The sequence below is a fragment of the Leptopilina boulardi genome, unplaced genomic scaffold, assembly GCF_019393585.1.
Source record: "Leptopilina boulardi isolate dan_hultmark-lab unplaced genomic scaffold, ZJU_Lbou_2.1 LbouV2_341, whole genome shotgun sequence".
In the NCBI taxonomy this organism is placed as follows: Eukaryota; Metazoa; Arthropoda; class Insecta; order Hymenoptera; family Figitidae; genus Leptopilina; species Leptopilina boulardi.
Window position 1 is genome coordinate 5,149,542 of NW_026137909.1, and position 24,191 is coordinate 5,173,732.

At 24.9% G+C, this 24,191-nt stretch overlaps 3 protein-coding genes and 1 non-coding gene across 4 annotated transcripts; all 4 read right to left on the reverse strand.

The window, feature by feature from the left end:
- Window positions 1-5,471: 5,471 nt before the first annotated feature.
- Window positions 5,472-5,990, reverse strand: LOC127285781 (odorant receptor 49b-like). The gene is made up of 2 exons (XM_051311961.1): window positions 5,908-5,990; window positions 5,472-5,806 (listed from the first exon to the last, which is right to left on the reverse strand). Exons 1-2 carry the CDS (start codon window positions 5,986-5,988, stop codon window positions 5,606-5,608), a joined length of 282 nt encoding a protein of 93 aa, XP_051167918.1. The 5' UTR covers window positions 5,989-5,990; the 3' UTR covers window positions 5,472-5,605.
- Window positions 5,991-6,092: 102 nt separating this feature from the next.
- On the reverse strand, window positions 6,093-8,962 carry LOC127285770 (uncharacterized). The gene is made up of 4 exons (XM_051311947.1): window positions 8,696-8,962; window positions 8,514-8,621; window positions 8,186-8,341; window positions 6,093-8,049 (listed from the first exon to the last, which is right to left on the reverse strand). Exon 4 carries the CDS (start codon window positions 6,933-6,935, stop codon window positions 6,093-6,095), a length of 843 nt encoding a protein of 280 aa, XP_051167904.1. The 5' UTR covers window positions 6,936-8,049; window positions 8,186-8,341; window positions 8,514-8,621; window positions 8,696-8,962.
- Window positions 8,963-9,516: 554 nt separating this feature from the next.
- Window positions 9,517-19,878, reverse strand: LOC127285766 (uncharacterized). Its single transcript, XM_051311943.1, has 3 exons — window positions 17,661-19,878; window positions 11,053-13,538; window positions 9,517-10,969 (listed from the first exon to the last, which is right to left on the reverse strand). Exons 2-3 carry the CDS (start codon window positions 11,848-11,850, stop codon window positions 10,832-10,834), a joined length of 936 nt encoding a protein of 311 aa, XP_051167900.1. The 5' UTR covers window positions 11,851-13,538; window positions 17,661-19,878; the 3' UTR covers window positions 9,517-10,831.
- A 3,521-nt stretch (window positions 19,879-23,399) lies between these two features.
- On the reverse strand, window positions 23,400-23,518 carry LOC127285867 (5S ribosomal RNA). Its single transcript, XR_007843657.1, has one exon. It is a non-coding gene; the product is annotated as a 5S ribosomal RNA (ribosomal RNA).
- Window positions 23,519-24,191: the final 673 nt, after the last annotated feature.

The following is a 24,191-nucleotide window of genomic DNA, read 5'->3' on the forward strand; positions in this document are numbered from 1 at the left end:
TTGGTTACAAAATAGTAAAAATTCATGAAATTTGGCAATACAATATTGTACAATATGATCTAACTACTCGTGAAGGAGTTTTGTTTGTTTCTTATATAAATAACTTTTTAAAAAATTAAAGAAGAAGCATATGTTTGCATATGTTGAAAAGCATATCAGACATCAAATGAAAACGTTATATAGAGATGTTATGACGCAAAAATGCTTATTAGAAAAGCAGACTTTAAGAAACTCCCTTTCTTAAGCAATACAAGCTCCGGATCAATTTGCGTTTGACTTAAGGAAAGGTCCTGGTTATATGGCAGTAATTGCAGGAGAGGTGACACATATTGTCAAGTGTGTGCCTGTTGAAGTAAAAATGCAACATGGAAATTCGTGCAACACGGAACTCCAAGTAGTACGAAATAATCAGACTTTTTTTTATGAGCCGAAAGATCATACGTGTGGTATTTCTTACTGCAATATTTGTAAAAGTGATCAAAAATTCAATCATGATTGTTATATGTCGAAGGTACGGGATCATGTACCGAATAAAAATAACGGCGATGCAAATAATTTTTTGCATTAAAATTTAAAAATTAGTTGCATTGCCCACAATGCTCAATTTATTTTCAATAACCTTGCAAATCATCAAAGCTTATAGGAGAAAGAAACCCGAACTTATTTTAATAGGGACAAAAATCATTTCTATGACTGTAGCTCGCACTACTTCCATAGATAGTCTCACACGGTGTGCTTGAATCAAGTTTAAATAAAAAGTTCTCCGAAATGGGGTTTCTCCACAGATTTTATTAATTTGGGCCTCCCTGAGTATTTTCCAATAAAAACAAAAAAAATCGGTCGGGCCGTTTTTGAATGGGGTTGATTTTTAGGGTTGAAAATCGGTAAATGTGGAAAAAAAACTTTTTTAATCAAAAATATATTAAAAAAAAAACTTTTTTGGTCAAAAATAAATTTTTTAATTCATTTGGACTATTTTAAGACGAAAATATTTCTTCTCATTTTTTTGTAAAATGCGTTTTTTTAAAAATTATGAGTATTTCAAAATGTTTAAGTATTTTCTTTATAAATTTAGATTTTGTTTTATTCAACTATAAAGAAATTTAGATTATAATACAGAACTACAATAAATAACAAGATTTGTAATTTAAAGCATGGAAATTATTTATTTTATCAAGTCAACAATAAAATTAACGTCCGTTTGAATGAAAAATTCTAATATAATATAAAAAGAGTATTATATATGAAGACCATTAAATTCACAAACGGCTCGCAACAAGCGCTTAGCATAATCGGGATGATTCGAGTGAACTTTGTATTTGTTCCATATAACTTTAAATTCATGATGAACAGATTCAAAGGCTTGTTCGCTAAATACACCTAAGCCAACATTATGTTTTTCACAAAATTCTTTAACATGATAAAAAATGCAATGCACTTTGGGTGTTATGGAGATTTCTAATTCTAAATAGCTTTTTTTAAAATTATCTATGTACTTTGCAAAATTAGGATCTAAAATATTACTAAAACAAGCATTAGCAACAGCTCGAAAATCACTAAGAACTTGCACATACTTCAAACATCCTATAGGGCAAATACGACGTAAATCATCTAATTTATTTAATAACTGCCTGCAATTATTTCCATTAAAACTTTCGCCTCTGTACTTAACTTGACGCTCAACATTGCAATTTTTTGCCCAGGATAAAGCTGTACTCCCAAACTGTTTTTCCATATGATTGAATATACCATTTACTACTCCCAAATACAAGTGAAGTTCTGGTGGTGGTATTATATCAAGCATAGTTTTATCTTGGTCAACATTAAATATTGGTGGGGAAATGCAACATTTAAATTTTTTGGCAAATTCTTTTTTGGCGCCAGCATGAACCCAATCAGTATAGTTTGCTTTTATATTTTTGATTGTGCGCAAAGTAGAAGATTCACTAAGAGATCCTTTTAAAACATCACACCAAGTGCACGGATGACTACTACTCGAAGACATAATGCCAGCCATTATATTACATAATTTAATATCAGCTGCAATTTTTCCATCCACGTCGTCAATTCCTATATCAAACCATAAATTTTTTACATTACCATAATTTTCCTGGACGTTCTCAACTAAACCAAGGATGATTAGCTTTTTAACACCGGAATCTTGAAATGATTTGGAAGCAACATCTTCTGAATATTTTTGTCTTTTTTTCGGGCTCGGTTCCAATTCACTCTCATTAGATTGAATCGACATACAAATTTTTAGAGATCCTCCTCCACCATCAATACCAAATTTTAAGCAAGCGTCTGAAATATTGCGTTTTTCTTTTACATATTCGATTAAATCACATAAATTTTTGCAGTACACAGCTGGTGCAGGCAACTCGGAATTTTCTTTGCCTTTTGTTTTTTTAAATGTATAAACTTTTAAGTCAAAAAATGAGTCTACTAAGTGAATGGTATCAGAAAGAGATTGCCTTAAATTAGGTTCGATAAATTTTCGATTTTTAGTAGCAATGCGCAAATCTTTTGCAATTCCTGTCACGACATTTTGAGAAAGTCCATATTTATTTTGAAGTTTTTTAAAGACAGTTGCTGTTACAATCGGTTCATTAATACTCTTTGTATTAGAGTTTTGTGGTTTTACAATAACTTTTAATGGTTTACCACGCTGCTGACTCAAAGATATTGTATTCTGGCTTTCATTGGAAATTTTTGTTTTCAAAACTGAGGAAATAATTTGATTTTGAACTTGTGAAGGGGATTCTGATATAAGTGCTTTAACATTTTCCATACGCGTTGAAGTATTGCATTGATGTGACTTACCACTAGCTATTACTGAAAGACAATCATTACAGCGATAGCTACTGGATTCATTGCTGCTCTTGTCTTCAATATTAACTTTACCTATGTCCAAAATAATTTGAAATTTATAAAATATATTAACATAATAAAATATGTGAAAATTGTGAATAACCCTTCTGAATATATACCTTTAGATTGATTTTTAATTATTTTCAATATGCCTTTAGATTCCGAAGCTTTATTAATGTTGTCTATATTTTGAAGTGTCTGTCGAGCTAGTTGACAAATTAAGCAATCACATAACGATTCTTTTTCGGATTGTCTAGTTTCAATGGTTCTGTAGTTAAAAGATACTTTTGGTGCTTCGAGTAATTTTGTATCATTCCGTTTTGAAGTATAAAGCTTATCTAAACATGTCCTACAAACTGCGTTTGGTAAACTCTTATCATCGGCCTTATAATTATTGAATACAAATTGAACTAAAGATTCAATTTTTCCTCCTTTGATTATTTTTATGATTATATTTTTACCATTACGTCCTTTCTTTTTCAAACAAAATAAGCAGATCTTACAACGATTTTCATCGTGTGTTCCGGCGTGATCTTTAACGTTTGACATTGCAAGATGAAATAAAAAAAACACTACTAACTAGGTTAAGCTTTCACATCAACTAACTATGTTAACACATGATCATATGATCATAATTTTTAAAAAACGCATTTTACAAAAAAATGAGAAGAAATATTTTCGTCTTAAAATAGTCCAAATTAATTAAAAAATATATTTTTGACCAAAAAATTTTTTTTTTTAAATATATTTTTGATTAAAAAAGTTTTTTTTCCACATTTACCGATTTTCAACCCTAAAAATCAACCCCATTCAAAAACGGCCCGACCGATTTTTTTTGTTTTTATTGGAAAATACTCAGGGAGGCCCAAATTAATAAAATCTGTGGAGAAACCCCATTTCGGAGAACTTTTTATTTAAACTTGATTCAAGCACACCGTGCTCAATTACTTCCACTTACCTTTATCAACTTTACCGTCACTTGGTATAGTGGGAGTAGGAGAAAAAGGGTACATTTCCCCATTTATTTAATACACCTGAAAATGAAAGCTATTTAGGTCCTTTACCAGATATTAAATTTTATTCGCCTGATACAATGACAGAAATTAAGCGAAAAGAATTCATTAAATGGTACTATGAAAAAAATCCATCCCTGCATATGTTTTTAATTTTCAGAATGAATTAATTTCATACTGTAAAAACGATGTGCATATGTTGTATTTCGTAAAATTTTCATTGAGTATGGAAATGTATGCCCATTTAGTGAGACTAAAACTATAGCCTCAGCTTGTAATATATACTACAAAAAAATGTGTTTACAAGAAAACACAATAGGTATAATTTTTTTATATTTCATGAAAATACTAAAATTTGATCATCACAATGTGACACAAAATTTTGAAATTTAAAATATATAAATTAAATTTGTTATTTTTTTTTAAATTAAATTATTATTATAACTTTGCCACTATTAGCTTTAAGTTAACATAGATGACACGATGTGGCGGCACTATTGCTTACCGCCGATACTATAGGAGGGGGAAGGTGGATATTTTGTGAATGGTGGGGATTTGGGGTATTTAAGTGATTGAAATGGTAAAGAAAATTTACATTCAAATAAAATACATCAACTGCTTAAAAATGGAAAACCAAAAGTTAAGCAGCGAAACTGGTAACATTATCGTCAAAACTGAAGATAATAAACCAATGGAAGGGGAAATAAGTTTAAATAATAGTGAAGAAATTAAATTCGAATCTAAATCTATCAAAACCGAATCAATGGAGGACGAGGAGGACAACATCGAAGGATTCATTATTTTGGATAACTCTGACAATATTCAAGAAATGCAGCAGGACGTGGATTACGACAGTGAAGCGGAAACAGTAATATTTACAAGAAATTATAACGAAGGCAATGATATTCATCATGATACTGATGATGATGATCAAATAGAAAGGGATAATTTTAGTCCAACTTCTTCGCCATCACCTATTGATTTTGAAATGGGAATACCGGAAGAAAATTATGTATTCTTACCTGAAGATGATGATATTGAACTATAGCAGTACCAAATGAAGAAAAAAAAGGTAAATTTTTTTATTTAAAAAAACTTTATTATTTAATAAAAAATTATATTAAAACAGAAACTAAATTTCCAAATTATGTTATGCTTTCAGATGGATCAATTTGTAAATAAAGAAATTAAACCATCTCCAAAAATTAAAATGAACATCATCATTGCAATGGAATTGCCATCACCATAAACAACGATAATGCATAATGATAATTATTATAGTAAAAAGTAAGCATCAATGTCATCGATAACATAAAAAAAATAACATTACTTAAAAATATTATTGTAAACAAATTTTGTACAAATAACTATAAGAATAATTAATAATAAAAATTATAATTAATTTAAAAAATGTTAAATAAAAAAAAATTTGTAAAAAATGTTAAATAAAGTATTAGATAGGTATATGCACAATTGGTATGGAACCCCATGTAGATTAAAATATAACTAAATGTTAATGTAAGTTAAATTGCATTTATCATATTCTAATTATTACAGTTGTTATTTACGAGTAGTCAGTCAAAAAAATTTTATCTTAAAAAATATATTTCTTTAAGAATTAGAATAATTTTTTAGAACATTTAGTGCTCCATATGCTGATTTAATTATCTGAAAAGCCAACAAGTTTAAACGTTCTTCTTATTTAATGATTCAAATTAATTTTATGATACTTTTTCATTGAAAAGTGTTGTATAATTTTCTCTTACCCATCCAAATGTTTCATTACTTAAAGAACATAATCCTTTATAAGAAATAGTTGATCCTTTTTGAGCAATTAAAATCATAAGTGTTAAACTTTTTACTTCTGCTGGAGTAGAAAATGTCCAGTCAATTTCATAAACTGCAACAGCTACTTTTTTCATCTAAAAAATATTATTTTATGTATATAGCTAAAATGCAACCTCCCCTAATATTTTTTCAAAAAAGGAATTATATTTTCATTTCAATTTTTCTAAATGCTTACTCTTTCTTCGAGTTCTGTTCCATACCAGCAATACATATATGATTGAGCAACAATACAAAAAATATAATACAATAGAATCATCTTGTCTGCATCAAGTTTTGATGATTTCTTCAAAATGTAAAGAATATTGTTATTCAGTTTAAATTTTATATATTTAAATAAAAAAATATTACGAATTATTATCTTTAAGATAAGCTGTATTTAAATGTAAAGTAAATTTTTAAAATAACCTCAGTTACGACAAAAATCCCACTACAGATGACAGATAGTGTAAATACAAACATAATTGTAATTGCACCCATAAAAAATGTTTTAACGTTGTTTAAAATCTGAAGAATAGTGATGTGTAGCTGTACACATTCCTTTACTGACAATGGCAATTTCGAGTTTTTCTTGTCACATCTTTTTATTCGAAAACAAAGTAATTCATACAAACCACAAGTTAAATTTATAAATCCATAAACCATTGTGTCAAAACATACATTTAAACAAACAGAATATGAACACTCTATCACTTCTGTAATATAGAAAAGTATCATCATCGAATAGTCAGTAAAATTAAATGGATCATAAATTTGAAAAGGTAATTCCATATTTTCATTCCAATTTAAAACACATTGTATCATATATATGGTGGTCATGCTTTCCGAGACAATTAAAAATATCCAGAAGAATTGACGATTTTTTATTCTATATTTATTTAAAATAAATATTTCCTCTCGTAATATTCCTTGACAGATATCTTCACGAAAAATAGTCAATAATTTTTCCATTTCTTTCTTTTTAAATAAAAAGTTTATTAATTTAACACATAATTCAATGAATTTTACAGTGAATACTAAACCAGTTGTTAATTCCTTAACACTTTTACTTGTTACAAATACAAACAAAAGTTGACCTAATGAGATATGACAAATCAAACATAAAATTAATATTTTATAGATGAAAAATGTTAAAGAAAATTTTTTGTGTTCGTGCCATAAACCACACAACCATAAGGTTCTAAAATTTTCAGGCAGAACATCCATGATCAAATAAGGAATGATAGAAGAAAGCTAACATCATCGACACACGAAATGTAAAGTCAGTTCTTGAAATTTATTGAATAAACAATCTATCGAGGGTCTTTGTACTACAGTACTAAGTCATTTACATTTTACAATCAATAAAGTGCACAACTGCCAATTTTCTAAAGATGTTCTTGAAGCACCTGCTCCTTTTCTTACGTCCTTATTGATTAAAATATTTTACAATAATATAAGTTTAAAATTCCTAACGTTACACAAAATATGACATTTATTTTTTTTAAAATTTAATACTTTTGCAAAATTGTTAAAAATAAACAATAACGTAATTTATTTTTAATTTTAGATTCGTACTCAAAGTTGTATTTATGTTGTTTAAACTATAATTTCTACTTCGATTTTCCTTGAGACATATTGGAGCGTATAATTTTCTTACTTCCAGCAATGCTATAATTCTCTTGTATTTTTGTGATTTTAAACAATTTCAAAATATCGCTCTGACAAAGGTGAACTTGTGTGTAAATAATGTTTAAAATCTTTTAGTGCTATTACTATCATAAAGTTCAATCATGAGTCAAAATTCTAAACTTCCGACTTGTTGATTTTTCTGTACTTTTCATGAAATAAATATTTTTTTAATTTATTAATTAATAAATAAACATTTAATACTTATAAAAAAAAGACAATTTATTGTATTTAGAATTAGAATTTAGATCATTCGTTTTGGATTGTAGAGGCTGTATAAAAACCCGTAAAAATCTACATGTTACGAGTTAAATAATTCATGCTCGAAAAAGGCAACTACTGGATTGGAAAAATAAGAGAATGAAAGTTTCATATCTGTTGTCAATTGCTCCAACGTTTTCCAAATTGAAACACAATACAACAAAAGTTTTATATAAGACGTTCTATTTAATAAAAATAATAATTTTAATATTATACAAACGAATTTTTTATCTTCAGTCCAATAAATTTACAAACGATTTGTTTGTATATATGAAATAAATAATATTACATTATTTAAGAGATACAGTTAAAATAGACGAAAAATATATTTTTTTTTAATTTACGAATAATTCTTTAATAAATTGAGTGCTGCATATGATGACTTCATTATCTAAGAATATATAAAAATTGTCAACATTTATTTTTAAGTAATTTAATTATTTTCTATTCTATTTTCATTAAATTATAATTGTCTAAAGAAATTTTAATTTTTATTCTTAGTAATTTGATTAAATTTATTTTCATACCAAACCAAATGTTTCATGACTGAGAGTACAAAGTCCTTTATAAGAAACGTTGGATCCTCTTTGAGCAATTAATATCATAAAAGACAAATTTTTTACTTCTGTTACAGATGCACAGGACCAATCAATTTCATAAGCAGTGATAGCCAAGTTTTTAACCTATTAAAAATTAATAGATATGAAAAAATTGAATCAATTTAGGAAAAACTAGGTTCGTTGATACCCCGGTTAGTTAAAATTTTATTACTGTATAACTGATTTTATTAAAATCGTATTAATTATTTCCAGTCTGCCCTAACTAAATATATCATTTTAAAAAAAAATCAAGAACCTTTTCTTCAAGTTCAGTTCCAAACCAACAGTACACGTATGCTTGAAAAATTATAAAGGCAACATAATAAAGTAATATAATTTTATCTGCATTTATTGTTGACGATTTCTGTAGAAAATATATATTTACATTTTATTGATTAATATGTCAATTAAAAAAAGTCAAATTAATAAATAATTAACCTCAGTTAATTGAAAAATTCCACTGCAGATGACCAAAAGAATAAGCAGAAACACAATTGTTACAGATCCCATAAAAAAAGAATTTATATTTTCCAAAATTTGTAAAACAACAATATGCATTTTATAGCAATTTTTCATTGATATGGAAGACAAATTTTTTTTCCTACTGATATTTCTTAATCTTAGACATAATATATCAAACAAACAACATGTCAAATTAATGAATCCACAGACCATTGTGTCAAAACATACATTTAATGAAACTGAATAAAAACATTCAATAACTTGAATTATATATAAAATTATTATTGCTGTAAAATTTTTTATATAAAAAGGATCATAAATTTTAAATGGTAATTCAAGTTTTTCTTTCCATTTTAAAAGTGGCAAAATTGTATATGTTAAACTTATACTTTGTGAAACAATCATTATAATAATAAAAAATCTTTCATTTCTAATTTTATAGTGATTAAAAATTATCTTCTCCTCTATTAATACAGACTGACAAATATCTTTACGAAATATTTTTAAAAGTCCTTTCATATCATTTATTTTAAATAAAAAATTGCCAAGTTTAACGCAAAGTGTCACAAATGTTACGGTATATACTAATCCATTTGCTAATTCTTTAACATTTTTACTTATAGCAAAAACATATAAAACTTGTCCCAATGAAATGTGAGATATTAGAAATAGAACTATTATTTTGTATATGAAAATTAATGGAGAAAATTTCTCATTTTCATTCCATAGACCACAAAGCCATAATGTTCTAAAGTTTTGTAGAAGAATATCCATTTTGAAATAAATTTTGTACTCCAGGAATATGTACACAACGGAAGGAGCTATTTAATTATTTACATGTATTGAAGTTACATTCTGAAGACGGGGTTTATATATACCACAAAATTAAATCAATTACATGTTAGAATCAAGGAAATACATAACAGTCAATTGTCTTTAAGATATTGTTGTTTCCCTTTCTTACAATACTATTGCATAAAATATTTTAAAAAATTTTTGTACCATGATAAAAAAATAAAAAAGTAGTAAAATTTAGGAATGTTTAATCTTTTCAAGTATTTAAGAATTGATTATATTTTTTTAATATATTGTTTACTTGAAAGTTTTCTATATAAATCGATTGATAATACAAAAGATATATAATTTTAGATTGAATTCGCTTGGACAATGTTTGAGCTATACTTTCAAAATCGATTTAGTGAAGAAACCACTCATGTACATCAGATTGTAATTTTCTTACCTCCTCATAATGATGGAGCTGTAGAAGATTTGTTTTAGTTTCATTCAATTTCAAAGAATCGATTTGAAACATTTTTTGAATTTTTTTTTTTTGACAATCCACGTAGTTGATAAAGAAATGGATGATTGAATATAGAAATATTAGAAGTTTAAATAAATTTATATAAATACAAAATCTTACGTTTTTCATAAGGGTTTCATGATTCCATATGTTTTCTACTTTGTTAAAAACCATGAAATGGAAAATGCGACGTTGTCAATTTTATGGCAAAATGAAAATTAAGGGTAAGTTATACACGGTGCCCATTTTATATATTATATTTAAATTATTAGTATTTATTATTATTTTATATGAATTTTCGATTTTAAAATAATTTTTCACAGTGCAATATATAATAATCTTTTTTTTAATTTTTTTCGGTTGGTCGAATCAAGTTTCGAACGGCGCAATTAGTCACAAGGTTTTAAAGTGATTTAAAGTAATTCAAATATTATTATATTAAATAATTTTTAGTTTCATAAAGTTTCATTTTTTAAATTTCAGAATAACTTTTTAGTACATTCAATGCAGCATAAGATGACTTTATTATCTACAGAAATAAAGTAAAGAAATATTATTTTCTTATTTTAAAAAATTTAACTATTTTATATATATGTATACTTGCTAACCAAGCCAAAGGTTTCATGACTTAATGTACAGATTCCTTTATAGGAAATAGTTGATCCTTTTTGAGCAATTAAAATCATAAATGACAAATTTTTAATATCTGTAGCAGATGCACAGGACCAATCAACTTCATAAGCAGTTAAAGCCAATTTTTTAACCTATTAAATTTGAAAAGATATGTAGAATTTATTTAAATTTATTTATTATTATTTATTTAAAAAGAAAAGATGTATTGCCTTCTCTTCAAGTTCTGTTCCATACCAACAGTAAACATATGCTTGTCCAATAATATATGAGATAAAATATAATAATATTATTTTATCTGCATTAAATTTTGAGGATTTCTAAATGAATTCAAAAATGTCACTTTAATTATTTTTTAATTCTTCAGTATTAAAAAAGTATAGTAATAAAAATAGTGTCTAACCTCAGTAATTTGAAAAATACCACTACAGATGACAAAAAGAATAAGAACAAACATAATTGAAATTGCTCCCATAAAGACAGAATTCATATATTTTAAAATTTTTAATATAACAATATGCAATTTAAAGCAATGCTTAAATGACAATTCAGACAAATTTTCTTTTCTACTCATCATCTCTAGTCGAAAACAAAGTATATCGAACAAAGCACATATTAAATTTACAAAACCAAATAACATTGTATCAAAACACATATGTAAACAAACTGAATATGTACATTCAAAAATTTGCATTGCATAAAAAAATTTTAATATCATAACATCAGTAGTATGAAAAGGATCATAAATTTGAAGTGGTAGTTGTATTATTTCTCTTGATTTAAAAATTGGTTGACTTATGTATGTTAAACTTACACTTTGTGATATAATCATTAATGCAAAAAATAATCGTAAATTTTTTATTCTATAATTATTTAAAATTTTTTCCTCCTCCCAAAATATTGGCTGACAAATATTATCACGAAAAATATTTAAAAGTTGTTTCATATTTTTTGCATTGCACAAAAAATTTATTAATTTTATACAAAGTGTGACAAATGTGACAGTAAATACTAAACCATTTGTTAATTCTTTAATATTTTTACTTGTTATTAAAACATATAAAACTTGACCCAGTGAAACGTGTGAAATTAGAAATAAAACAAATAGTTTATGAATGAAAAAAATTGGAGAAAATTTATCATTTTCACTCCATAGGCCACAAAACCATAAGATTCTAAAATTTTGAGGTAGAATGTCCATGATGAAATGAAGTGTGTGTATATTGCAAGAAAAGCAGAAGTCAGGAATAGATATTCAATTATTGATATTTACTGAATGTACATTCTACGCAGGTTCTTAACTCAGTGAAATTTAAATAAATTATATGTTAGAATCAAGGAAACACACAATTTTCTGAAAATATTGTTTATACACCTGACACTTTCCCAACCATATGCATAAGACATAGAAAATACGAAACACAGCTTATCTTTGAACATACATACGTTTTGTAATATTCTAGTATTTGATGTTACTTTTTCTTTTCTTTTTATTTAAATTTTTTCTCTATTATATTTCTATGAAAAACATGTAATTTCATAAGCCACAGGTGCAATGTATTGTCTAAATAATGTGAACCTATCAATCTAACCCATATTGATATGATAATAATGTTGAAACCTTAACCATATATAATGTGCCCTTTATCATCAAAGATTCAGATATTCTCCGACCTCAGAACTAAGAACATACTAAAAATTGTGAAGTTTTAAGTCAAATAAAAGTATACTTAAATTTTTAACTTATTATTTATTCTTCATTTTATCCGTGACATAAAAATTTTGGCGATCCTGACAGAATAGCAACAAACGACAACTAATTAATATTGTCAAACTGTGATATCACTGATTGCGGACCATTTGGTATAAAAAATATATATTTATATATTTTGTCAATAAAAAAAAGGAGAATTTACTCCAAAGGTTCTCTACGGATACCTTTGTAAAATTACATAAGGCTTGTCAACCAAGATATTAAGCCTTAGAAAAACTCAGAAGAAAACGACCTTTGGACAAGAAATAAAGCAAAAAAAAGCAGCAAATACGTCAGCTACTTCATCGAGGTGTCAAGCAACAGTGTCTACGGCCACTCTTCACAAATCCCTCAACCGAAGGCAATAAAAGTAAGAAAATAAATAAAATAATATTCAAAATTAGATAAATTTGTAAATTATTCATAACTGTCAGTCTTTTTTCGATTCGTTGAACATTAAAAGAAAGCGATTTAAGTTATGTAAATTCAGAACTTGACAAATTGTACGAAAATAACGCAATTCTTGCAAGCTCTATAAAAAATCAAACAAAAGTAATGAAAAGCATTTTAGACTCATCATATAGTCCTGAATTATTATTAAAGCAAAGTAACGAAAACATAGAGAAATTTAACCGTCTAACAATAGGAGTAAATGATAAAACCAAAAATATAATCTTATATCCAATCAAATTTCTATCATTGCAATGATTGTAGACGAATTAAGTCAAAACGTAAGTTTGTTAATAGATTCAATTAATGATGGAAAGCATGGTATAGTACACCCTCAAATATTAACACCATTCTTATTAATAGATACAGATTTTGAAAATAAATATAACACAAAATTTGGCATTCCTTTAAATAAACATATGTTCCAACATATCATCGATATATCCGAAATAATTATTGTTATTGATAGCCAAAATTTAATTTACTCAATTAAAATCCCATTATTAGAATACGATGAATATCGAATTCAACATCTAATTTCAATACCGAAAAAACATGGCGAACAATTTATTATACCTGTACCTAGAAAACAGTTTATTTTAATAAACAACATCAAAACATATTTTATGTTCCAATCAGCGAAAATGAAATTGACAATTGTAACATATCTGCTTGTATGTTGAAACCTTAACCTTATATAATGGTTCGTGACATGTGTTATGGTTTACTGAATGAATGTTAAAAATATTGAATGCTTTCTACAATATCTTTTATAAAAAAATTAATATTTATTAATTAATAATTAATAAATAAACATTTAATAATAATAATTAAAAATAAAGTATACAAATTATTAAATGTTCTTTATTAATAATATATAATTTTATAATAATTAGTTAAATAACAATTGTTGAAAACAATTTATAATTAAAAATTATTAATCAAAATATTGTAAAAATTGTTAAAATAAAAATTCTCTCTTTTCTTTGATATATTCTTTTTGTTAACTTGAGTCCCCTATATTAGGCCTGACTCATAATCACATTATTTTTATCTAAAGAAATGGAGTGGGAATCATTCCATTTGAAGAAATCATTAAAAAAACAAGTTCAGTATTAAATTTAAAAATATGTGTTGTTTTGGAAAATAGTGTGTGACAATTTCTTTAAATATACTTTTGATTGAAATTTGGGACAAAATTTTTGAACATCTGTTTTTGTTATTCATAATAATTGAAATAATTAAGCAATAATAAATCATTTAAAGTATGTTTTTTAATAAATTCAAAATATTATTTAATTTTCCATTGACAACAAACTTATTTAATTTTTACAATTTAAACTACAAATGTATTTTAACCAAAAGGACGTCAATTATTTCCATATATTGTTGAACAAATAAAATGTATGCAATACAAAAGTAATTACACAAATACACAATTTTGTGTAATTTAAAATATTTTAATTAGAAACACAAATTTAAAAGTTAATAGAATAAAAAATTATATAAATAAACTTTGTGAATTAAAAACATAGACATTAGTAGCAAATAAAGTAGTTTAAAAAATTTAACACTGAAAAGAATTTAACTCAATAATTTTAACATTTGTTTATACGATTTTTAAATATGTTATAGAAGTAAAAATAGTTATAATTTTTTTTTCTTATATTTGTTTTTTAAACGTAATTTAATGTATTAAAATTGTATATCTTTCTTAAATTAAGAAATCCATGTGTAGTTGGTTATTTCGTATGTTCTAGCCATGTAAGCTTTGGTTCACTCTTGTATCCGCCATTCTGATTGCTTACTAAGTTATTCGAAAATTTTTGAAATTCCAATTTCATTTTAGAATTCACTTTTCAGATCTCACAGCTGAATATTAAGTTATTCCAAGCAATCTGTTGCATTTACAGATCGGCTATTTTTTGAACAAAATTAAAAAAAAAAATTCAACCCTACTACCAGTGAAATTTGCATAAATAGATAGGGAAAACTATCTATTTATAGAATAAAAGAAAGATGTCAATTATAAAACATAAAATTACAATTATTATGTGCTAAAATTTCAGTTCTGACTTAGATAAGTCAAAGGAATAATATTATATTAAGATGTAATTATTTAAAATTGGAATTATTAATATGTGTTAAATAATTTAAATACTTTAATTGTCAAACATATTTTTTCTTTTATTACAATTAATAGAAATAGTCTTTAAATTTTTACAAACATGTAAATATTTTAAATTTCCTAAATATATAATTTACTAGAAATTCTAGAAATTAAAATTTTTCTCGAAATTACACAAATTATGTATTGGCATAAAAAAAAAGAAAATATTTATTATTAGTATGTTCAACAAGGAATTCTAAAGTGGTAAATTTAATTTAAATTAAAAAAAAGTAATTTAATTCTTAATTAAAATATGTAATTTTTGTTTTCAGTAAACTTTTTTTTGCTTCATCCAAAACTACATCATTATTTCCTTAAGGAGTGGTTAAAATACATTATTTTAGTTATCCATATCTTTATAAAATATATATGTATCTGTTTAAAAGTCACATAACACATAAGGACGTTGTCAATTATTAGTATAATAATTAAATATTTATTATTAATTATTATTATTACTATTTTGTATTATTATTATTATTATTTGTATACTATTGTATTTGTATTATTACTAATTATTATCAATTATTATTATTTTTAAAAACTTGATTTACAATGAAGGTACAGATTATTGTTTAGCTTCTGATTTTAATGTTAATTCGCTGGTTATTTTATGCTCTGCGACATATTAAAAATATGTAACTAAACAAGATTTTTTTTCTCAAATTTTATAAATCTTAATCCCAAAAATCAATAGTAGTTATATGTAATATTGATGATTCATGTTTTCAAAATTTCTAACTCACAACCATTGTACTAATAGATAAAAAAAATATGACTAAGAGTGTCCGTGATGTATGCAACGTATAAAGAATGAATGCTTTTAAAAAATAATAATAATTCTTAATATTGAATTGTTTTCGGCAATATTTGTTTTTTTATAAAATGAATGTTTATTAATTATTACTTAATAAATAAATATTTAATAATTATAAAATAATACTAATAAAAATTGCGAATTGAAATTTTTTTTCTTTGTAAATAAGAAAATAATTATATAATATTTTATATAATAGCATTGTCAAAAATATACATTTAAAATCATTATTATGTACATCTTAGAATGTAGCACTGTTTCACATTGGATTTAGTTACAGGACAAATTTTATTTCCAATTATAAAAAATTTCATCAATTGCAACTTTGATTCCAACCTCCACATAAAAGAAGTTTCAAAGATATGGAAGAAATCTATGATATTAAGTTACCCAATTCTACATCCACTAGTTAAAAAACTTTCAATAAAGTTTAGAAATTAAAGTTAGTTTCTTTATTTCGAATCCAACATATTTGACAATATGTATTATTCAGCATGTCATAAAATCGATGACTGTCTGAAGCAATCCATACAAGATGATGAAGAATTAAAAAGATACCAAGTTCTCGATAAATTACAAGAAGTTAGCAACGACTTTAGATAAAAATTACACATTACATTATATTTCTATGAAAAACATGTAATTTCATAAGCCACAGGTGCAATGCATTGTCTAAATAATGTCAACGTATCAATCGAACCCATATTGATAAGATAATAATGTTGAAACCTTAACTCTATATAATGTGCCCTTTATCATCAAAGATTCAGATATAGTCCGACCTCAGAACTAAGAACAATTATACTAAAAATTGGGAAGTTTTAAGTCAAATAAAGTATACTTAAATTTTTAACTTATTATTTATTCTTCATTTTATCCGTGACATAAAAATTTTGGCGATCCTGACAGGATAGCAACAAACGACAACTAATTAATATTGTCAAACTGTGATATCACTGATTGCGGACCATTTGGTATAAAAAATATATATTTATATATTTTGTCAATAAAAAAAGGAGAATTTACTTGAAAGGTTCTCTACGGATACCTTTGTAAAATTACATAAGGCTTGTCAACCAAGATATTAAGCCTTAGAAAAACTCAGAAGAAAACGACCTTTGGACAAGAAATAAAGCAAGAAAAAAGCAGCAAATACGTCAGCTACTTCATCGAGGTGTCAAGCAACACTGTCTACGAAAATAACGCAATTCTTGCAAGCTCTATAAAAAGGCAGACAAAAGTAATGAAAAGCACTTTAGACTCATCATATAGTCCTGAATTATTATTAAAGCAAAGTAATGAAAACATAGAGTAATTTAACCGTCTAACAAAAGGAGTAAATGATAATACCAAAAATATAATATTATCCAATCAAATTTCCATCATTGCAATGCTTGTAGACGAATTAAGTCAAGACGTAAGTTTGTTAATAGATTCAATTAATGATGGAAAGCATGGTATAGTACACCCTCAAATATTAACACCATTCTTATTAATAGATACAGATTTTGAAAATAAATATAACACAAAATTTGGCATTCCTTTAAATAAACATATGTTCCAACATATCATCGATATATCCGAAATAATTATTGTTATTGATAGCCAAAATTTAATTTACTCAATTAAAATCCCATTATTAGAATACGATGAAGATCGAATTCAACATCTAATTCTCATACCGGAAAAACATGGCGAACAATTTATTATACCTGTACCTAGAGAACAGTTTATTTTAATAAACAACATCAAAACATATTTTATGTTCCAATCAGCAAAATGAAATTGACAATTGTAACATATCTGCTTGTATGTTGAAACCTTAACCTTATATAATGTGCCCTTTATCATCAAAGATTCAGATATTCTCCGACCTCAGAATTAAGAACAATTATACTAAAAATTATGAAGTTTAAAGTCAAATAAAAGTATACTTAAATTTGTAACTTATTATTTATTCTTCATTTTATCCGTGACATAAAAATTTTGGCGATCCTGACAGGACAGCAACAAACGACAACTAATTAATATTGTCAATTTGTGCTATTACTGATTGCGGACCATTTGGTATAAAAAATATATATTTATATATTTTGTCAATAAAAAAAAGGAGAATTTACTCCAAAGGTTCTCTACGGATACCTTTGTAAAATTACATAAGGCTTGTCAACCAAGATATTAAGCCGTAGAAAAACTCAGAAGAAAACGACCTTTGGACAAGAAATTTAACAATTCAAGTATTATGAGGTATTATGAGGTGTTTGAATTTCAATTACACACAAATGTTCAATGAAAAAAACTTCAACTTGGAAAATATTGCTGAAATGAAGCTGATCAATAACACCAGGAATGCTAATGTCACGAAAATGAACCGGTATTGTAGTATTAAAAAAATGTTGACTCAATTTTACAATCATTTTTTGTTACTTTTTACCAGTTGGAGAATTTTGTGTTCTATAAAATTGGCTGTAAAATATAATGACAAAGCTAAGATATGATTTAAATAGATTTGTTTTACTTATGATAAAATTTTATGGAAAATCTTCTAGTTCAATTAATTTGCATAAACTTCTTCACATTGCAGATGATGTATGAAACATGAATTGTCATTTAAGTTTAATTAATAGTTATGCCTTTTTATAATTTGTTATAGGTAAAATGAAAAGAACTTTGCGTACAGGTAATAAACCTTTGGAACAACTTTGCAATCGTATGCAAGAAATGTTTTTTTAGAAAGAAGAAAGTCACCCCTGCTCCATATAGTTATTATCAATAATAAAAGAAAATTGTTGAGACATATTAAAAATAAAATTTTAACAAGCAGTGCTTAGTATAAAAAATCCTGACAATATGGTACTTCTCGCAAAGGATAAATGCATTGAAATAATGAAAATTTATAGGGAAATTAAAAATAGGGATCAAAATATACCAGGTGTAGAATGGATTAAAGAGAAGACATTTTTTACATATAACGAATGTTATGTTTCCATCTTTTCTACGATTTATTAAAACCGATTAAAACTATGTCAAATCACATATGTTCTCTAAATTACCAAATAAGGTTTATTTAATCAATTACGTATTTCAATTCTTTCGATCTTTTGATACATACTATGTACTTAATCTAGATCTTCATTACACTCATTGTGTAATTTCTATATATGATTAAAATACTTTTAAATCAAGGAATTATATTGTTATACCTTATCAAAAAGACTATATAAACTTAGAAACAGCATGTAGTATTCAGAACAAGAGAATACAACCGAAGTAAATTGTATTCCGGGAATCTAGTTTTTAATAATAAAGTATTATTTAAAAAAGCTATCTTCAACTTTATTATTTGGAATCCAACTGATGTAATAATTGCGCATCCCACGACTTTCGAAATTTAAACGAAAATTCACAAAATCGTACGCAACAATTTTAATTAAGGCCAGGTCCAAGTGAGGCAGCGCCATCTACATTGAAACTAAAATTTTGGAAAATTTTCAACAGCCTCTTCTTGAAAACAAGAAGGTAAAATGCTTTTTCCTTTATGGATAATTGATTATTGGCAAGATATACACCAGCTAAAACTTTTTTTGAGTTGAAATAATAAAAAAAATTTCATATCAATAAATTAAATATGAGCACTTTTTTCACAAAAACTGTAACAGTACTTTCTCAGAAATTACAATCAAAAATGCAATTTCCATTTGGAAAATTAATAAACGCTAAAAAATACACGACCTAAGATTTACCAATCACGAAAATAAGAAAAAAATATTTTATTAAATATTTAACATATTGATACTGCTTTACTGATTGTGACAGCCCTTTGGTAGATTATGTATTTCAGGTGGTTAGCAACAGCGCCAATCTCCTCCTTTCTGCAAAACTGCGAAACGTCTGGTGACATATATAACCTGCCAAACGGCTGTCATAATGAGTAAAATATGTTATGTTAAAATACTTTTTTTTTCTTATTTTCGTGATTGGTAAATCTTAGGTCTTGTATTTTTTAGCGTTTATTAATTTTCCAAATGGAAATTGCATTTTTGATTGTAATTTCTGAGAAAGTACTGTTACAGTTTTCGTGAAAAAAGTGCTCATATTTAATTTATTGACATGAAATTTTTTTTATTATTTTAACTCAAAAAAAGTTTTAGCTGGTGTATATCTTGCCAATAATCAATTATCCATAAAGGAAAAAGCATTTTACCATCTTATTTTCAAGAAAAGGCTGTTGAAAATTTTCCAAAATTTTAGTATCAATGTAGATGGCGCTGCCTCACTTGGACCTGGCCTTAAATTATAAATTCAACAAATCAAAATGAAATATATAAATGGAAAGTGAAAATGCAAAAAATTAGATCTGCAAAGGCAATAAAGAATCTTTCTTGATAATTGTAATGTAAATAATTTTTCAATAATTTATAAAATTTGTACCATTAATAAAATTATTCAAAAACATGTAAAAAGAGTTATGAAAAAAATTAGCGCCAAAAAGTAATAAAAAAAAATGTAAGAAAAATTCAGAGTTTAATATTTCCTTAATTTTGAGTTCCGTATGAAAAATGTTATTAATTATAAAAAATTTTCTCATCTTTCATGATGAAGTACAATTTAAAATCTCCACAATTTCTCAAAATAACTACTTCGTACCTTTAAATATATGTAATATAAATTTCAAAGTATTATTTAAGATGCTATTCACGAGAGAATTAAATATTAAAAATGTTGGGATCCACCTTTTTTGAATAAAAATATTTTATAATGTACCCTTTTTTGGGACGCATGATTATGTTCGAAAATTAATTAGTTAGAATTTTTAATTCTATGGAATTTCATTTATCATATAATTATTTTTGAGCCGAATTTTTATTTGTTCAAATTAGTATTTTAAAAAAATTTCATCAAAATGATTTTCTATATATTACAGAATTTTTATATAACCGAAAATTCACTTCACAGAATTTTTATTTGTTCGAATTTTTTTTTTTGTTAGAATTTTTATTTACACGAATTTTTATTTAACATAATAGGCATTTTAAAAAATTTTAATTAGATAGAATTATTTAAAATTATTTAACAGAATTTCTAATTGATAGAATTTTTATTTGTCCGAAATTGCAAATGGCCGAACAAACAATCGATTTTGGCGCGATTTTTAAAATCAACTAATCACAATTTTAATGGTTGATTATTAATTTAATATTGGTTGATTATTATTTGAGCAAATAAATAAAAATTCGAACAAATGAAAATTCTGTGAAGTGAATTTTGCAAAATACTAATTCAAACAAATAAAAAATTTGGCTCAAAAATACTTATGACAAATGAAATTCCATAAAATGAAAATTCTAACTTATGATTTTTAGAACATTATAATCATGCATCCCCCTTTTATTTAATTTTCATTTTGCCATAAAATTCAATTTTTAATTTTATTTCCCCATATAAATTTTTCGTTTCTTATAAAATGCAATTTCTAAATTTTTATTTTCTAAAATTTTATATTTAATTAATAAATATTAAAAATATTGGGATCCATTTATTCCAAAAAAAAGAAATATCTCATTATTTTTCATTTTTTTCTATTTTGTATTTTCAAATAAAATTCAATTTTTTAATTTTTATTTTCTATAAAAACTTTTTCGTTTCTTATAAATTACTAAAATTTTATTTTCTAACTAAAGAAAATAGAAAAATTTTTTCTTTTCATCATGCAAAAAGAGTGTTCAAAAATTCGAAAAGAAAAATTTTTTTAAATTGATAATTACATACTCAAATTTATGAAAATAATGATGTAACTTACCAATAATGACTGCTTATTTAATTATCGTTGTAGTTTAAGATTCGATTTCAAAATATTTTGAAGCAAAAATTTCCAATCTCCACAAACCTTTCGAGTAGAACCATTTGCAGAAAATTTTGTTTATCACTTTCGAACATATTTATTATTAAATTTTTAACGTATTAAAATTTAAACACATTTTCAATTTGAAATAATTTGCACTTGAAAAATTAATAATTTATAATTCGCTTATCTAGCACAAAATAATAAAAATACAATTTTCATTTTAAAATAATTTACACTTGCAAACACGCACATATTTAATTCACCAAAAAAAATCTAAAAATTCACTTTTTATTTAAAATAAGTTTCACTTTGATAATTTAAAGATATAATTCATTACAAAAAATAATTTAACTACACGGAAAGAAAATAAATATCAAATTTTATAAAAATATCTCAAATTTTATCAAATTATTTTCAAATCGTGAAAAATAGGCTAAAAAGCATAATTTTTATATAATTCTAAAGTTTAGAAAAACTTTTATAAATTTAATACAGACGTTAATAAAATTTAATATCACTAATTAAATATTACAAAATTTTAATATAAATATATTGTAAATTTCATAAAATTCTTTTAATGATCAGTATTTCTTATATATATTCTACGACTTGAAAATAATTTAATATTTGAAAATAATTTTATAAAAATTTGATATTTATTTTCTTTCCATGTGATGTAAAATTAATGGAAAATTTCAAATAATTCCAACTTAGATAACGCGAAGAGAGAACACATGTTTCTCACAAAACAGACTGCCGAATAATGAATGTAAAATCAATATGCAAGCCGTAACTACCTTTAACCAAGAAACTATAGGGCCCATTCTTCCCCACTCTAACCTCTTAAATGGGCATTATGGAGGTGGAACAAAGTACCCCCACATAACAAATTTCCCCCACTCTTGCATCATATTACGTGTTTCACGTCCCCACTCGGACAATAATTATTCACTCCCAATGATTTTTGTCAAAAAAAAATATATTAATTTTTATTTGAACGTTTCTACTTAAATAAATATAAAAAAAAAATTCTGTTTGTTTTTTTCTTCACAACATGTTTAATCAAATGTTTAAAAATTATATATATCTTATTTTTAAGACGCATAAATGTCTAAAATTAATTAGAATTTTTATTTGATAAAATTTTATTATAGATAAAATACATTTTTTAGCCGAATTTTTATTTATTTGAATTATTTTTTGATAGAATTTTCATTAAACCGATTTTCTATATTTATTTATTGTGTTGCAGAATTTTTATATAAACGAACTTTTACTACACACAATTTCTATTTGATCAAATTTTTATTTGTCCTTTTAATATTATTTATAAATAAATTATAAATAAATTATAAATAAATTATAAATAAATTATAATCGTAAATATTTTTAGTTACAAATAATAACGAGCAAAAATGTTTTAATTTCGTTATTATCGATCTGTGTAAATAGAGTAAAAGATTAAATTTTTTAAAATATATTAATCTTTAAATTTAATTAATTAAAATGTTATTATATTTAATATTGAAAGAAAGCAGTTGAAGTTAGTAAAATTTTTATTAATATAAAAAAAAAAAAAGAAAAAGCATTAAAAAAATCTTTGAATTAATTAATTAAAAATTCATTTAACATTAAAAAGAAAAGTAGTTGAATTTGGTAAGATTTTTTTTTTCATTTTATTAATAAAATTAAATAAAAAGCAAAAAAAAAAAAAATGTCAACATTACGCGGTATTCCCAAGCGGTCACCCATCCAAGTACTAACCGCGCCCAACGTTGCTTAACTTAAGTGATCGGACGAGAACTTGTTTTTTCAACGTGGAATGAACGTTGACATGTACATTTTTTTTCATTTCATCTTATCAATATTGTATGTAAAAGTGAATTAAAATAGTATTAATAAAAAAAAATTTTCACGTTTTTTATTAACATTTTGTAAATAAATAATTTAAAAAATTAATAAAAATATAAATTTTATAAAACAAAAACATTATTTTTTAATACTACTTTAAAGACAAAATATCCTTCTTGTTTTTAAATTATAGTCAATTGGAACTAGTTATATTGATTATTTTTTTTTTTATTTAAGACTACTAAAAATTTCAATTGTTAATAATTCAAAAAAAAAAATTGTTTAACGACACTTATTTTAGAATTAAAATTAATTAATAATATTAATTATTTAATTTAATTTATTTTATTAAATTATTTTACATTAAAAATTAATTAATTTTTGAAAATTTCAGTTTTTTTTTGAAAATTTGAAGAAAATTAGAGGCGTACATTGCATCATTATCGTCCCGTCTTTTTGTACCTATACCTACCACCCGCCGAGTCCACTTAAGTGACGCCATGAAGAAGAAAAGTAATTTATCCTAATGGAAGGAAAATCCTACAGTTGAATGTGTTTAGCAAAAATTATGGCTGTCTCTGGGGGTGTGGTAACTATGACAAAAGAAAATTTTCCTTAATTTGAAATTGCTTAAATCAAGGAGACAAGATTTAAAC